Consider the following 18,485-nt stretch of genomic DNA (forward strand, 5'->3'; position numbering starts at 1 on the left):
GTCCCCGGGTGCGTGTGTCCCTGCTGATCTGGAAAAGCTCCTCTGGGTTGATGTGGTCGATGCCTTTCATGATTTTGAAGACTTGAATCAAGTCCCCACGTAGTCTCCTCTGTTCCAGGGTGAAAAGGTTCAGGTCCTCAGTCTCTCAGTAGGACATTCCCTTCAGACCTGGAATAAGTCTGGTTGCTCTCCTCTGAACTGCCTCTTACTGTCCCTTCTTTCTTCTCTCTTTGACCTGTACCCTTCAAGCCCCTGAACCAGAGGTATGTTCTTCACAATGTTCCCTCCTGGATCCGAGTGTTCAGATTTGTGTTTTTTACCAGTTGTGTTCTCATCCAGGGAGTTGTGTGACGTCTCGTGGAGAGGTCTGTATCTTATTATTAGTATAGTGTCACGTTATATAACCTTCATATATCTATACTGGAGTAAAGTGTTTATTCTGACGTGCAATGTCAGCTTATAATAAACATTATTTATTATTTAAACTGTCTGGTCATTCAAACATTGTTTCTTTCAGAAGAAAAGTTTTCAGGGGGATACGGCAGGTCAGGAGGGTGATGCACTTTCTTGTGTGTGTTTTGCGGAGTTGATTTGACTGCGTCTCGTCACACCCCGCACTGCTCCTGTCTCCTGGACACGCTGGATTGATCGATGATAATCTTCTTAAGCTCTCTGCCAGTTCCAGCTCATCCATTAGCATACTTAATTAACCTTTCAAGCAAACTTGGCCTCCTCTCCCCGGAGAGACAACGCAAAGAGCCAAAGTGTGTGTCTGTGGAGTCCCTCCGTGGTTCAAACGCCCATCGCGCGCCGCGGCGGCCTGACATCTCGGCGGCTCGTTTTCATCCGGCTTAACTCTCATCAGTCAATAGTTTCTCGATTAAAAGAGGAAAAAAAAAGGCCTTTCACAGAGATTCTGCAATAGACATGCAAAATTAAGCGCCTATTATCTTATCAAAGGAATAATTCAGACCCTGTTTAAGAATTCCCGTCCAGCCGAGCAGGCGTCAGTCAATTAAAGCTCCTCATGCGCGAGAGTGGACGTGCTTGCGTGGCACATTGACATGTTAATCACCTCGAATCGTGGCGCAGCTCTGGTAGCAGCACTGTATCGGGACGGTATGTTTTCCACTAGGAAAGTGGTTGGTTAACAAGCACATTTATCACACTCTTGAATGGGAGTTGTTTTTTCATGGTAACCTTCCAGTATTGAGTAATGTGGTTTTGATCTTTTTCATTCATTTTCCACAGCTGGGAAACCCCAAATGGGCCCCGGAGGAAACCCCAATTCTATCCGTGTGGAGCTGGGAGAGCGGTCTTGACCGGAGACGGTCCTCTTTGTCAGTCCATCGTTTCTCCTCCCCTACCTTTCATCGGCACGAAACCCGAGAGCTGACCGCACTCTCCGTCCACCTGGTGGGAGACTCTGCAGTCAGGTCTTAACGAGGCTTTGTGCTCGTCTCTGCCGTGCGAGATTGTTCACAGGAAATGGGTGGATGAAATGGAAAGAGTTGATTTCAGGCAGGAGGACAGTGACGAGTAGATCTGAGGAGTGCGGGCGATTAGAGAGTTGTCTCGTATTCCTCAAGATTGACACGCACTCCAACAAGAACCTGACCTGATCGGTGCCCATGCGAACCCGTCTGATGAGACACCGTTTCCCAACACTATCTTATTGTCAGCGTGCTCCGGCCCTTACCAGATAAAACAGATAGGTTAGGTTCATTTAAATATTTTCCATTAGCCTCGATTGTTTTTTTTTCCTTTTCTTGCTTTATTCAAGTTGCCCTTTTAAATCGAACGGCGCAGGTTTTGGCAATAGGCGTGATTGAGTGCTCGGCCCAAAATTGCTTTCGAATACACCGTCATTACCATTAAATGCAATCGTTCCAAGTCCGTGACCAACTTTATTACACTTATAAATAAAACCTGACAATAGTGAGACAAAATCCTTTACAGTTAAAAGCAGATGAAAGAAGGTAAAATTTAATTTTATGCATGAAAAATCTCATTTACTACTTAAACAGAAATAAAGGAGTGGAGCCATCAAGCCATGCTGCAAAGTAAATCTATTTAACCTCCTCTTTGCCACAGCAATGTTTAACGACCTTCCTGGCGCCAGGTACCTCGTTAGAGTCCGTGTTCTGCGCGATTAAATACGTTTACAGAAGAACGTAATGTGACAGATCAGTTAATGAGGTAAAACACTTATTTCATTTTTTTTAATACTACTTAAAATATAGGCATAAAAAGACCAATATAGACCCCTGTGAATTGAACTAGAGGATATCCGTCCAGAAGTAAATTACCATGAAATGAAACATGCCGGAGACGCCATGGCATGTTCTGATGATACTATTGAAACAGGATGTATAGAGTGATTTGATTTAAGACGTGTAATGAGATCGGCTGTGACCTCTACTGTGACCTGCAATGTCCAGTCATAAAGTCATTATGATTGCCAGAAGTAATCAGAGAACTATATGAGGTGTTTTAATACATTTCAGCTTCATGGAATTGAATATAAATTGCAAGTGAGACGTGCTCGATCAAAACAGTGTTACTAATTTCAAATATAGATGTGAAAGGCTTTATTATTGCATCACACACCAGTGTTGAGTCACCAAATGTGTCATTTCACAAATAAAGACATTTAGAGAAACATAAATACACATGGAATACAAACTGTGTGTGTATATATACAGATGGGTGACAAATTAAAGGAAAACCCTGAATAAATGAGTGGAGGAACATAACGAATGCAAATGCCTCCAAACAGGTGTACTGCATGATACAATTAAGCAATTAACATCCTATCATGCTCTGTGGCATGTATACAAATGCTGAGCAGGTCAAGCTGAGCTTGATTTTTGATCAAGATGGCAAGAGGAAAGGATCTAAGTGACTTTGAAAGAGGGGTCATTATTGGGGCACGAATGGCAGGAGCTTCAGTCACACAGACGCTCAACTGGCTCGTGTTCTGGACAAGTGGGCGAGTGCATGTGGGACACCAAGACAACGGGACAGGCCTGACTGCTGGACCCCTACAGTGAGGGGGTCCGGAGGCTCTGTTATGCTGTGGGGGGCATTTTCCTGGCATGGTTTGGGTCCACTTGTCCCCTTAGAGGGAAGGGTCACTGCAAATCAAGGTAAAGTTATTTTGAGTGATCACCTTTATCCTATGGTGACACATTTCTATCCTGATGGGAGTGGTCTCTTCCAGGATGACAATGCCCATCCACAGGGCACGAGGGTCACTGAATGGTTTGATGAGTATGAAAATGATGCGACTCATATGCTATGGCCTTCACAGTCACCAGATCTCAACCCAATTGAATACCTATGGGAGATTGTGGGCCAACGTGTCAGACAGCGCTCTCCCCCACCATCATCAAAACCCCAAATGAGGGAATATCTTTTGGAAGAATGGTGTCCATCCCTCCAGTAGAGTCCAGAGACTCGGAGAATCTGTGTTAAGAGCATTGGAGCTGTTCTGGCTTCTCATGGTGCCCAACACCTCACTGAGACACTTTGTGTGGGTTCTTCCTTAAATTTGTCACCCGTCTGTATGTATATGTTTGTTTGTTCTTGAATCCATTTCTCTCTCTCTCCTTATATATATATATATATACATATACATACATATATATACACTCACCTAAAGGATTATTAGGAACACCTGTTCAATTTCTCATTAATGCAATTATCTAACCAACCAATCACATGGCAGTTGCTTCAATGCATTTAGGGGTGTGGTCCTGGTCAAGACAATCTCCTGAACTCCAAACTGAATGTCTGAATGGGAAAGAAAGGTGATTTAAGCAATTTTGAGCGTGGCATGGTTGTTGGTGTCAGACGGGCCGGTCTGAGTATTTCACAATCTGCTCAGTTACTGGGATTTTCACGCACAACCATTTCTAGGGTTTACAAAGAATGGTGTGAAAAGGGAAAAACATCCAGTATGCGGCAGTCCTGTGGGCGAAAATGCCTTGTTGATGCTAGAGGTCAGAGGAGAATGGGCCGACTGATTCAAGCTGATAGAAGAGCAACTTTGACTGAAATAACCACTCGTTACAACCGAGGTATGCAGCAAAGCATTTGTGAAGCCACAACACGTACAACCTTGAGGCGGATGGGCTACAACAGCAGAAGACCCCACCGGGTACCACTCATCTCCACTACAAATAGGAAAAAGAGGCTACAATTTGCACAAGCTCACCAAAATTGGACAGTTGAAGACTGGAAAAATGTTGCCTGGTCTGATGAGTCTCGATTTCTGTTGAGACATTCAGATGGTAGAGTCAGAATTTGGCGTAAACAGAATGAGAACATGGATCCATCATGCCTTGTTACCACTGTGCAGGCTGGTGGTGGTGGTGTAATGGTGTGGGGGATGTTTTCTTGGCACACTTTAGGCCCCTTAGTGCCAATTGGGCACGTTTAAATGCCACGGCCTACCTGAGCATTGTTTCTGACCATGTCCATCCCTTTATGACCACCATATACCCATCCTCTGATGGCTACTTCCAGCAGGATAATGCACCATGTCACAAAGGTCGAATCATTTCAAATTGGTTTCTTGAACATGACAATAAGTTCACTGTACTAAACTGGCCCCCACAGTCACCAAATCTCAACCCAATAGAGCATCTTTGGGATGTGGTGGAACGGGAGCTTCATGCCCTGGATGTGCATCCCACAAATCTCCATCAACTGCAAGATGCTATCCTATCAATATGGGCCAACATTTCTAAAGAATGCTTTCAGCACCTTGTTGAATCAATGCCACGTAGAATTAAGGCAGTTCTGAAGGCGAAAGGGAGGCAAAAACACTATATTAGTATGGTGTTCCTAATAATCCTTTAGGTGAGTGTATATATATATATATATATCACTTCATCCCAGAAGAGATTGTGGAGAGACTTGGCCGCACACTTTGTACTTGTTCCCAATGATCCACACTACTTAGAAATTCAAAAAAGTCAAACATATTTTGATCCAATTACACGCGCACACACTTCATTGTTTTCATAAGGTGGTGCGACTATTTATATAGACATTAAATGCTCCTCAACCTTGATAGAAATCGAGAGGTGAATTGGGGAATATTTCAAGCTGCAATAAAAGCATGGGTCACAGCAAAGCAACTATCTATAGATTAGTAACAGAACTGTCTATAGAAGTGATTGTGCCAACAGAAAGTATTGTTTATATAAATTCTGACATAACCAAGCTTTTTAACACACATTAAAGTACTAAATTACCATCTTGTTGTAACTGTAAAAATCTAAACATCTCCAGAACTGACCACAATCCCTCACACACACACACACACCAACGCACACAATCATAAACCGCACGTGACAAGCCCCTCTCCCCTGCATCAGTAGATCAATCCCATTGCACCTCAGCCCCCTTCCCTACTGCTCAAACTCCAGAACAACATCCCCCCGCAGTCTCCACCTTCGCAGCAGCTCCTTGGCTCCACCCACCTCTTCCTCGTGGCCGGGCCGTCGATCCCTCAGCCAAGTGGGTTAGGACCAAATAAGGGTCATTACTTTAATCACTACTATCTTCAACCTACTTCTACAGGGGTTTGGCCAAACTATAGAAGTAAATCTTATATTGATATTCTCCCTAGATGGACATTCCAACCTGGTGTAAAAATACGACCAACCATTCTTTACAGAACAGAAATTCTGTTTTTCCTTCAGCTGTATTAGTCACTGACAGAAAATAAACGCACAACCTGAAGCGCAGACGAGAAGATGGAGCCGAGCCCAAAGTGGATAACTGACAGCCAGTACTGCCAGGTAATGAATCCGATGCCTCTCTGAATCATTTTGTGAGGCGTTTATCAGCTTCATCGCGGGAACTCGTTTTCAATCTCTGTCTGAGCTGTAATGGTATTACATTGCATACAATATCCTCTGATGAAACCTTCTTCCCTGCCACTCACCCATCACATCCGTGAGCAAGATGTACTGCTAGAATCACAAACGCCTGATCCTCAAGCTGAAAAGTTTGAATGTCTTCCTTTTTTTGTCAGACACTTAGAGCAGAGGGAAACGGGAGAGATGGCTCCTCTGTCTGAGCTTGTATTTAATTTTTTCTTGCCTGCAGTCCTTTGATCAGTGGAATATTACAACTGACATGGTTTTAATTCTCCATTAACATTTAATATAATCAAATGTTCTGAATGAAATATTGCTTTTCAGATACATTATATTTACATGCAACGGTTAGGCCCCTCTGATAATGTAAATGTAACAGTTTAAGGGGAAAAAAACTCCAAAGTGAGAAATTGCAGCGTGTCAGGGTGTCATTAAAAATATATCCATCAGGCCCCATGGAGTCAAAATCCAATACATCCAGGCGGAGTGGCAGCCGAGACAACATTAACTACAGAGAATCAATTTTTAGGGCGATTGATTTACTTACATCTTAACTGCTTTTAATTTCACCCCATTACTCTTAGTCAATTGATGTTATTTCATGGGTAGCTCACCAACCAGCAGAGAGATCATGGATTCTTCTCTTCCAGATAAAAAAATAAATAACGATGGTAGCAAGAACAGCTCTGCCTTCGTTCAGAATCGGCTCATCTAATTAATAACTGTCACAATTATATCAGTGTCAGAAGAATAGATATGTCTCTAGAGTCCTTTGTACATGTATTTTTGTCAGGCTTGTAAAGTTAATCCTCAAGAGACGATCGTTTTTCTTGAAGGACTGCAGTGGAAACGGCAAGACGCTCTCACCTCCTGTTGCTGCTCATTTTCATATGAACACGAGGCACGCGACTTGACTATGCGCATATTTCTGCCTTAAAACACGGCTCTTCTGCAGGCGAGCCCGTGTTGGCTTTCCTGAAGGTTAAACTCCTGGGGGTTATGAAGTGGGTCCCCCGGAGGATGCAGATGGATTGATGTTCACTCAAGGATGGCGGGGATTAAACAGCCTCACGTCTCCGCTGTGCCGTGCTCAAACATCAGACCTATTCTACCTATTTTAAATATCCCATAGTGTCGACACTGTCTATTAAATCGGAGAGAGGAACAGAACTGTTCAAGTGTGACGCCGGGAAATGTTCTGGTAAATAATCCTAGAAGAGAAAAAGAAAAGACGTTGCCCACATAGATGTCTGCGACTCGAGCCCTTGATATACCTCGGGATCCATAAGACTTTAAACTTCTTGGAAACTATTCCCCAACGCAATTATTTCCTAAGCTTGGAGAGGGATTTTCACAGCCCCTTCTGAAGAAAATCACTGCTGTAAAAGTTGGATTTTAATAATACTCCCCCGGGGATACATGCTTTGATCTGCACAAGTCAATAAGTCGTATGGATTCACGAATCCTGGGGGTGATGGCTGGGGTGTAAACGCCCCATGGCTCGTTGTTAAGTCATGCCAGGGGACGGGCAGGGGCGGGAGAACTGCTCACATGGACACAGATCTCGCCCAGGGACAGATGCAACAAACCTCTCCCCTGTGAAACCTGAGCCTGTCTGATCTTTTACACAGCGAATGTGTGAAGTTGTGAGTGAGTACTTAACGCCCTGCACTTCTTCAGTGGCACATTTTTATTGGTCTGTGGTTGCGTTCGCCGCTCGTTCCATCCCCGGGAGCTCGTAGGGTTTGGTTTTCTTGTTTAGCTTCTCCCTCCTCTTCCTCATGACCTCCTCAAAGCGCACCTCCTCCTGCTTCTGCCTCTCCTCCAGCTCTCTGCTTTCCTTCTCCTCCTCCTCCCTCTGTTTCAACCGCAGCTCCTTCTGCCACTAAGCGAAACACAACAGAGATGAAGAGGGGGAACCCGTTGGGATCGTCTTTGGACAGAGCGTGTGTGCGCTACAGCCTGCAGTTTTTAATTGGCATTGCTGGGCAGAAAGTTCAGGTACAGGTGCGTTCTCTTAACAAGTGGAAACCTTTTTAGCCGAATTGGTGAACAGTGTTGATGCTGGGATGAAGGGGAACAATCCGTCTCAAGAAATGACATTTATATAAACGGTCTTTCTGTATGTTTTGTCTAATAAAGCAGCACTGTGGCCTATTAAGTGTGAAAAGAACTGTGAAACTCCTGAGCTCTCCATGAGGGATTCAGCTGTGATATTTGCTATGTCTGCTAGTATGAAATCACACCAGAAAACAGCAAGAGAGTCTAAATGATTTAATTACGGTGCTGGTGTTTGAAGCTGTATTTGTTGATAAATTCACCCCCAGGGCTCCATTAATTACTTCACAGAAAAATGTATAGACTTGCACTGAAAAGCACCAAGAGCAAAAAACAAACAAGAGAAGCAAACCTCTGAAATGGCTTCACGGGGCAGAAAAGGGGAATTTAATCAGCAAGGTGTGCGTCTGTATTAAGCCGGATAAGTATACCTTCGGCTCAGACCGTCTCAACAGAAATAAACATCAGTGCTCCTGCTGCTGATGTTTGTTTGGAATTACTGTTTTCAGTTTTAACAGTAATGCTGGGGCTCAACATATAAATCACATTGTTTATAAAACACATACCCGTCCGTTAGTATTCTCAATATTTACCTGATCTTCTACCACTTTCATCAGGTCCCGTTCCGTCCGGCTGTCGAAGTCCACGGCCGGTTCGTGCCTGGATTCGGACAGCGAGATCTCCTGTCTGGAAACATGGCGGTACGAGTGGATAAAGCCCAAACACGCTCCGTCCAGACAGACCGGCAGCACGGTTTATCGTTCAGTCCCACCGATTCATGGGGACTCGGACCCAGCAGTCACTAGGTTTCATTTCAAAAGACATGCTATATATTTTTTTGACCTCCCAAGTGGGGTGAATTAAAAGTATACAATTCAGAAATAACACGTTCCTCCCATTGAAAAGCGCAGAGAGGATATTCTCTGCCACTGGGTACTTTACACAGGGACGTTAATTTCAATGTCCTGCTTAATGACAGACAGGTAATTAAATTTCTATCCCCTTGCCGTTGTATGAATATGGATTAACTAGTTTTATTTATATATATATATATATATGCATGAGAATAAGCCTCCTATTGTTCAGAACGAAAAATGAAAAGTAAAAAGTTGAATATAAAACCAGCTCCTGGGAAAAGGCAATCAAGTCTTTGCAGGCCTAATGTCCATGTTTGATGACCAGTAAGTACACCAAGCTGTTCAGTCACATGATGAAGGAGCTGACGGCTCTGTGCTGTTTCAGTTGTTTTGTTTGTGTGCGTGTTTTTGGGAGGGACAGTATGAATATTCACCTGCTCCCCCTGGCCCGCTGTTCGACTCCTGTGACTTATCATGTAGGTCTCAAACACTGGTCTGGCACCATCTCAGCCCAAAATAACCGCAGTAAACTGCAGCGCCGGTGTGAGGCTCAAACTACGCTCTTGTGACACTGAAGGATTACTGCACATAGCCAGGCTAATGCAGTGGTTCTGTCTCGCACAAAGTACGTCCTTTTTGAAGGTCAGAGACACGTCACGAATGCCAGCCTGTGGATATCTATCTATCCGTTTACCCTGTTCTCGGTGAAATGTTGTCTGGAAGTCATAATAACAAAAAAGGAATCTTAATGATCAAAACTGAATCCCCAAAACATTTCGAACATCCGTAATAAAACCTCGTACTGCTGCAGAGATTGTTTGGCACAATTAGCAGATATAGAACAGGTGACAGAACGGTTCCTCATCGCACGGCGCAGTGGCCCCCAGACATTGTGTGATTAATCTGTAATTAATGAACTGCTGTGAATCATATATACAGCACAAACTAAACAAAAGCATGAGGAGACCCTCAACTGTGATATTCTCTTCTTAAAATGGAGGACAAGTATATGATCTCTCCCCACCAGCTCGTGATTAATTACGAGACAATTTACCTCGCCGTACTTGGCACACTAAAGTTTAATCACCACGCCGCGGGGAAACACCTCCTAGAGCTGCGGACAGGCGCCGGAGGAACAGAAGTTCCTGTTTTCCGCGGCGTTCATATCCAAAGTGGGAGTCGAGGCAGGGGCTCGTTAGCCGCATCCACGGATTCACACACCCGCGTTTACAACACCGCTCTTCCACCGCTGTTCTAGTCTGTGTACGCTTTACCATCATAGACGGATAAATCCATAAATACATTCAATACATAAATAAATACATAAGGTACATAAATACGACAATAAATAACACAAAGCAATCTTCTTTCAGAGGCTCGATAATGACACTCCACGGGACGTCTATCGGCGTACGAGGAAATTGATGTTTCTGAACAAGCGGTCCTTGTTCTTGTTGTCCGTCCACACGGGGAGAGAAGCACATTAATCTCCCATCTGACAGGTGGCACTTGTCTTAAACATCCTGGTTTCTGTTGTTTTTCTCACCACTCAAACGAATCTCAGGAGAGCTCCCTAACGGAGGTTTTGCTGAACTAAATATATCACGGTAAGAGCACAGCAGAGTATCGGAAAACAGAGTGAAATCATAGTAAAGCACAGAGTGAAACAGGACCGGGTTTGGACTATCTTACATACAGACGCACACACGTACATATACACACTGGGGGGGAATGCTGATGTTCTGTAAACCTGACCAATGGTATGACAAAGGCCACCTTTACCTTTGTGGTTGAAGCGACAATTTGGGAACATTCAAAAACAGACTGGATAGGATCCTTGGATCATTTAGATATTAATGGACACCAAATGAGCACAATGTGGTGAATGGCCTCCGCTCGCTTGGACACTTTCTTATGTTCTTACCTCAGTGAGAGACGCGCTGGTTTCTGTGTCACCGCCGGCCTGCTGGAGAGCCGAGTCTGAGGGGAGGGGGTCTGCTTCTCGGGGCCCCTGGGAAGCAGCGGCGGGGGAGGGGGCAGGAGGAGACGGGAGAGCCAGGCAGCCGTCCTCTCACCCAGCAGGTGAGAGAGACCACTGGCAGCAGATCTTGACGGCGCCATCAACCCCACCGGGCTGAATGGGTTTGTTGGGCGATTGATTTCAGCCTGGGAAAAACACAAACAAAATGTTTCTTCATCACTTCTAATCTTCAACTGAACATTCCCAGCATTAAGAACATAAGAACATAAGACACATTGAGAGGAGGCCATTCGCCCCATCGTGCTCGTTTGGTGTCCATTAATAACTGAGTGATCAAGGATCCTATCCAGTCTGTTTCTGAATGTTCCCAAATTGTCTCTTCAGCCACATCGCTGGGGAGTTTGTTCAGATTGTGACGCCTCTCTGTGTGAAGAAGTGTCTCCTGTTTTCTGTCTCGAATGCCTTGAAGCCCAATTTCCATTTGTGTCCCCGGGTGCGTGTGTCCCTGCTGATCTGGAAAAGCTCCTCTGGTTTGATGTTGTCGATGCCTTTCATGATTTTGAAGACTTGGATCAAGTCCCCACGTAGTCTCCTCTGTTCCAGGGTGAAAAGGTTCAGTTCCTCAGTCTCTCAGTAGGACTTTCCCTTCAGACCTGGAATAAGTCTGGTTGCTCTCCTCTGAACTGCCTCTAGAGCAGCGATATCTTTCTTGAAGTGTGGAGCCCAGAACTGTCCACAGTATCCAGATGAGCTCTAACTCACGAATAGGTGACTTGCACAAACTATAATTGTCTGGAGGCAAAATGGACTCATTTAATAAATCTTTAAAAGGCGGTGCACAAAAACAACTCACACCCTCGAGAACTACACTTGCGTTTATTTCTGGTCACATCTGAATGAGCTGAGTTTGTGTCCTGACACGGTAAAGTTGACTCAACAATGTACAGCGTCTCACAAAAGAAAGCATCAATTCTGCCGCCCCCAGATGCCAGCCTTTGTGCCTCTCCAACCTCTTCCCACTTTCTGCAAATTAAAACAATCTTAAAATATGCAAACTTCTAATTGTAGTCATTAGTCACACATCTCAAATCTGCATTGCGCAGGGGACAGGGGAGAAGATAAATGGCTTTATCTGACATTTGATTAAAAGAGGATATCCCTGAACCGAGTTTCAATTACTAGATACTATGACTTCCCTACGAAAGGCTGAGCGCTGGTTTCTCGGTGCCAGACGGCTCCTGCGTGAATTTTAAAACGTTCATTCCCCAGCGGGTCATATCGGCTGCTATTCCTGACCAACAGTAAGCAAAGCACAATGTCATTATTTTTCTCCCCAGACAAACACGACAGAACACGGGAAACAGAAAGCAATGGCAGACAAAGCTGGTCTTCCTGGAAAAAAATGTATGACTTAATCGCCCCCTTTATTGGACACGGATAAGACGCAAATTAAATGTAAGTGTTGCTTCCTGTTTAGGCCGTGGGAGAGAAATACCAAGATGGTTTGTTTGGAATATGCATCTGCACCGAGTTGCCATGAAGTCAGGATAACCAATTATGTTGCCGACCTCATGCTGTGAAATATTTTCTCCAGCACTAGCTTCTCAATCTGCAAACAACCCCAGCTGCGACTGTAGAGTCTTATTCAATTTTTTATACAAAAGGTTTACGAGTAAACTTTTTTTAAGGATACTAGAATGTCTCATTACCAGAGTTGCTTCGTTGTTTGCCAAGGCGTGTAAAAACCAAATCAAATAAAAACAAACACCTGCACTCATATTTTAAACCAGGGGGATCTTGTCTTTGCTTCGTGCCTCACTCTTCTGAGATGACTTGTGTGACACTGTGTTGTCTCTAGCGGTTCGTTCACATTCTGGAGAAAGGGTAGAATATATTTCACTTGAGATGGGTAAGAGTTCCCAGTGTGACCCAGGCTCTCAAGATTACAGGTTCATCCGAAAATGCTGATGCGCTCCATCTCAGCAGGCAGCAGAATACGAAACGGACGAGGTGGTGGCGGCGCCAAGAAAAATCATCTGCTTTTCACAAGAGTCACGTAACGGCTCAGATCTTAACTTTATCGAGCTGCAAGTTTCCAAACATGTTTCTAATGGAAATCTGGAGATCTGTGAATGGAAAACGCGAGGCCGGGGAAACTACTGAAAATTAAACAGGAGTCGAGTGTTTGTTGGTTGTATATTTGCATTGTTTGTGTTTGTTTGTCTGTTTTGCACGTCAAGCTGGTGAGAGGAGCGCTCCATCCCATTCTGCAAATTGGGTGTGATGAGATTGCATTTGAATTAGATCGTGCCATCTTCGATTACAAATGATTATTTTGCGGCAGGCGCGTGTGAATTAAGTTTTAATCTTGCACAGTACGATTGACGAATTTTAATGCATTTATTAAGATTTGTGTAATGCATTTATAACATTCCAGACGGCTTAGGATGCAATTATAGGACTAGAATGTCAGAGCAGATTTTGCACACGGCTTTGAAGAGCAAATTCTCTCTGCGAGGAAAAAACAAACAACGCCAGAGATTTATGAAAAGAAGTTTCCCCAAAACTACATTTCTAAAATAAATTTTCACACAAGAGACGGGTGAAAAGAAAGACAACTTTGTGGCGATGGATTGAGGTGACAGGATTAATGACTTTAAAGATCTGTCTTTCCTCACTTAGAGAGAAACACCTAAAGCGACAGATGTGTCGGCTGCATCTCCTGTGAGTGAAACAGCATCAACAGGAATCACATCTGCACTGTGCAGGAGACGCTGCTGCGCCCTGCTGGCCAGGACTGGTCACTATAGAGGCAGGGCATGTGTTTTTAGCAGCAGTAGCAGCAGTAGTAGCTCCAGTAGTAGTAGCGGTATTAGCAGGAGTAGTAGTTGTAGTAGTAGCAGTAGTAGTATCAGCATTAGAAGCAGTCATACTGGTAGTAGCAGTATTAGCAGCAGGCATACTTGTAGCAGCAGCAGCAGCAGTAGTATTTGTTGTAGCAGCAGTATTAGCAGCAGTAGTAGGTATAGTAGTAGCAGTATTAGTAGTAGTAGTAGCAGTTGTAGTATTGATAGTGAAACCCCATCGCCGGGCTGCCCCTCAGGTCTGCATGGCCGCCGTGGGAAAGGCCCGGCTGTGAAACTGTACCTCAGCTACTCTCGGTGCCTCCAGGACTCGGGGGTCTGTCTCCGTGCTCAGCTGCTCCCGGAGGGCTCTCCACAGCGCGTTCCTCAGGCCCTCCCGCGCCACGTCCCCCTGCAGGCCTCGGCACAGCTTCACCGCAGCGTGGACCGCACTGTACCGGGTACACCAGGCTCCTCCACCGGCCACACACACACAATAAACACACACAGTGAGGTGTTAGCGTGAGTAAGTGCACTGTGCTGCAGGCAGGGGGTTCAGGAGAATTGTTCACCTGTAATTGAGTCTGCAGCAAAGTCTAAGAGATGAACATAATTTCCATATCGGTCTGTTGCATTGTGATACAGTGGATAATTAGATAAGAGAAGAGTCAACTGAGCCCAGGCCCCAGTTTGTTAAAACTGTGGTTTAGTTTAGCATGAACAGATATCTTATAAGCGCTTTGTTCATTTCATTCTGTCAATGCAATGGAAGATAACAAGGCTGATGAACTATCAGAGCAGCGGAGATCTTAAAAGCAGGACTATTTTAGAGGTGTTTGTCTTCCTGTTCAAGTACAGCTGTGTACGCTTGAGATGCACAACAATACAAAGGCATTTAAAAGTAAGCTGGGAATATTTAACAGGAAACTCAACAGATGCCGAGATTTAGACATACGTGAAATGTGAGATAATGTCTCCGGGGAGATACCTGGGCAAGATTAAGAAATGGATGAAGCTCATAAAGAGTGCGTTTAGTAGCATCAATAACTTCATGCATCATAGGAAACTCACTGCAGCTTTCACTGATAAACTGCAGGAAAATCGTGAAGGGCGGATGTTGAACAAACCAGCAAACAGATTAACAGATTGCTTTGTAATGTATCATAATGAATTGGTATGAATTGGTTCCATTAGGTCAATAGTTCTATTAACCATTTAACTAATTGAGCTCAGATGGAATTACATCTAGAAAACTCTTCAACCCTTAAGGTGCAACTGGGAAAAACAGGCAAAACAGAAATCCCCTCTCTGGATACTCACCTGGGCTGATGGACAGAGCTCCGTACTTCAAAAGTGACAATAATCCCCCCGCACCGCTATCCTTCTGTTCTGCAGACTGGTGTCGGCCCACCAGGGCAGTTTTCTGTATGTCAGTGTGGTGGCCGTGCAGACAGATCTCTGCCAGGGTGGTGGAGTAGATGTGGACCAGCTGCCAGGGCCAGGTACACAAGCCATGTGTGGACTCCACCTCCTAAAAGAGCAGAGTTGGAGATTTTGTCCATTGTAGCCTGAAAGGTTCATCACAGAAAGATGGCGCTTGATCACACATACCTTCCTGTGAGCACTGTCTCCGGTCTGCACGTGCTCCTCGGCCAGACCCAGGAGAGTCTGCAGGCAGGGCATGCTGGATTTGGCAGCCTCACCCAGCAGCATCAGTCCCAACCCAGACTCCACCCTGTCAGCACGGAGAAAGCAGAGCCAGGAGAAAGCACAACGTCTCAATGCTGCTTCATACACACTAAACAGCAGGTCCAACACATAGAAACTGCTGCCCTCTGTTAAATTAAGAACATAAGAAAGCTGACAAGCGAGAGCAGGCCATTTGACCCATCATGTTCGTTTGGTGTCCATTTGTTTACTTCCTCCAGTTATATTACTCTCATAGTGTAATTATAGTGGACATTTTTGTTATCTGCATGTAATACCTTGCACTTGTCCACATTGAATTTAATCTGCCAGGTGTCGGCCCACAACTGAATATTATCCAATATTGATTGGATTTTGATACACGACATCAGGGAATACAGATCTATATCTGTGTATGATGGTGACGTCACCACCAGCCCCAAGATGTGTCTACTTGCGTTGATCTACAGCTTCTCTATTCCACGTCACGCCTGCAAAGTGTATGATTTCATCTCCCAATCTTCTATGTCCGCCTTCTAGGTCTTTTTTTGTCTCTTGGGATCCATTCGATAGCTTCCTTTGTCCGTCTTTGATCTGTTCTTCTCGCGGTGTGTCCGGCCCACTGCCATTATAACACTTTCACTCTTTTAATTACGTCACACATGTTGTTATTCAAAGCATGCTTCTCCGTGTCGTCCGCAGTTTCTGTAACATTTCTGCCAGGTGACCAGGTTTCACAGCCATAAGTGAGCACTGGTCGTACGCATTGATCAACTGATTCTCATTGATTCTCTTCAGGCAAATGGATAAGCATTGTTCTCACTTAAGATCCACTTGACAAGCTGCTGTCCTGAATATTCAGCCGATAACCCTGTTCACCCTGATAAAGGCTCATTTTATTCGAACGTGAGTAAATGGGTCACAAGTGGGACGCTATACTCCGAGTCAGAACTTCACCCTCTCTGTTCTGTGCTGTAGCAAATGGGGAATTTGGTTACAAACCACTGGTCGAGCCTGACGTTGCCGTTCTCCAGATTAAGAAGATAACGGGCAGAGAAGCCCACTGTCTGTCCGCTGACTGCAATGCACACTCGTGTTTCAGTCCTTAATCTGGACTAGTGATGATCTTTAAACAGCAAGTTATTTATTACACTGCAAATTAGGGCTTTAATCTTGTTCCTTCAGATGGCATCCAATTAGGGCAATTAATGTCATTTTGTTTCATATCTAATTAGATGTGCAGTCGTAACCAGAGTCTGAATTCTCCCTTTAATTTATCCTAATAACACACATGTGACTTGATTTTGTAGCTGTTAAATCAACTTTCTTTGGCGGTATCGATTCTCAGAAATAGTTTAGCTTCCAGTTGAGCTATCTGTAGATTTAATTACACAAACCTTATGTTTTACACAGTGGGCGAAAAAAGAGACTGCTGTCGGGTTTATTCATTGTGATACTCTTACCACGAATGTGGAGCTTTGTTTTGATGCAAAGTAATTATAGAGCGAGGAGGGAGAAACACATATACACGCCTGAGCCAGAAACCTACTATTCTGAGCTCAACCGATAGACGGGAATAAAATGTGTTTGGCCCCGAGCCTGAGAAAAGGAACTAGATTATGTAAATATTGTCTGAAGAGATAATGAACAAATACACACAAGAATTGTCAGGGGTAGATTGATTGATTGTGTTGCAGATACTAATTTAATTATTGTCAAGTCATGATGTTCAAAACCTACTTGAAGTTTTGTTGACTTATTCAGAATTTAATACAAATATATATAAATGGCAGTCACTGGGGAAGACACTGTTTGTTATGTATTTGTTTTTGGTTTTGTTTCCTCCTTGTATTGAAATGGACTGAAGGTGAGAGTGCAGGAAGTGGGCCGGGGAGGCGTTTCCCAGCTGTACCGCTGCCACGTGTCTCGATTAAGGAGAGAAAGGAAAGGACATTGTGATTAGCCCGTGCACAGCGATGACCGCATCTCACCTACCAGTCACTGAGCTGCAGCTCCTCTCGCAGGACGTGGAGATGCCCCAGGGCCTCAGGGAGCCGTTTCACATCGTTATGCACACAATGCCAGGCGAGGAGGCCCTGCCAGGTCACCGGATTAAGCCCATGGACCTTCTCCTCCTCTTCATCGGGACCCGGACCGGGGGGACCTGCGGGAGACTTGAGACATTTGTTCGTTTTAAACACATGCTTATTGCTCGGCATTAAATCGTGTTGATGGGGAGCTTTCTTATTTCATCCACAAGACGGAATAACTGTCTTCAATTCTACACAATCTCTTCCCGGGGGTGGGGGGGTGGGGGATCCCTTTTTAATATTATTCTTTCTCTTTTTACTTTGATGATTGTAGTGCAGGTCATAATATGAACCGTTACTTTGATGTATTTTAATTAAATATTCCTGCCTCTGCATGGCATCGGCCCTCGCACAGCAATTTCCTTACAAATATAATTGTTTTTTAGTTTCTCTTTTACATATTGTGAAAACCTGACCCTCATTGCACTGCTGATGCCCGATGGTGCCGAGTTTACAGAGGAAAATGCCAAACAGCGCAACTTTAATTCATTTATTTTCACTCATCCAGTAGTCATTCCAACGCCACCAACAAGACACACAGACGCACAATGGGATCCAAGGAACTGCAGAGAGGGGAAGGGTCTGATGAACTGGTAGAAAAAACATTACTGGCAGGAGACGCTGTGTTTCATTAAAAAATATTAGATAGATGGATTATGAACTGGTTGATGTGTAGGAAACAGAGGATGTCGATTAGGGGAGTCGCTTCAAACTGCAGTGAGGTTGTTAGTGGAGTTCCACAGGGATCAGTACTAGGGCCTGTGCTTTATCTAATCTATATTAATGATCTGGACTCTGGGATAGTTAGCAAACTTGTCAAATTTGCAGATGATACTAAAATAGGTGGCTCAGCAGATACAATCTCGGTGGCACAGGCTATTCAAAGGGACTTAGATAATATTCAGGGTCGACACCTGGGAGATGAAATTCAATGTGGACAAGTGCAAGGTATTACATGTAAGTAACAAAAATGTCCACTATAATTACACTATGGGAGGAATAGAACTAGATGAAGTATCGCATGAGAAAGACCTAGGAGTCTACGTGGACTCCTCACTTTCTCCATCCAAACAATG

At 44.3% G+C, this 18,485-nt stretch overlaps 1 protein-coding gene across 3 annotated transcripts in view; it reads right to left on the reverse strand.

Annotated features, from left to right (window-relative positions):
- The window catches only part of tmem232 (transmembrane protein 232), a 28,988-nt gene that overhangs the window by 3,804 nt on the left and 6,699 nt on the right, over positions 1-18,485 (reverse strand). For 2 of the 3 annotated variants that reach the window (XM_066711588.1, XM_066711587.1), the window contains exons 8-14: positions 17,315-17,493; positions 15,245-15,368; positions 14,954-15,164; positions 13,938-14,107; positions 10,734-10,975; positions 8,546-8,639; positions 4,300-7,779 (exon numbers count right to left, since the gene is read on the reverse strand). In XM_066711588.1, coding sequence (XP_066567685.1) covers positions 7,585-7,779; positions 8,546-8,639; positions 10,734-10,975; positions 13,938-14,107; positions 14,954-15,164; positions 15,245-15,368; positions 17,315-17,493 — 1,215 coding nt within the window. In that variant the 3' untranslated portion in view covers positions 4,300-7,584. Of the gene's footprint in view, positions 1-4,299; positions 7,780-8,545; positions 8,640-10,733; positions 10,976-13,937; positions 14,108-14,953; positions 15,165-15,244; positions 15,369-17,314; positions 17,494-18,485 lie in introns of those variants that run through there. The other variant, XM_066711589.1, reaches the window with a different exon arrangement.

Source organism: Amia ocellicauda, chromosome 8, assembly GCF_036373705.1.
Source record: "Amia ocellicauda isolate fAmiCal2 chromosome 8, fAmiCal2.hap1, whole genome shotgun sequence".
NCBI classification, from domain to species: Eukaryota; Metazoa; Chordata; class Actinopteri; order Amiiformes; family Amiidae; genus Amia; species Amia ocellicauda.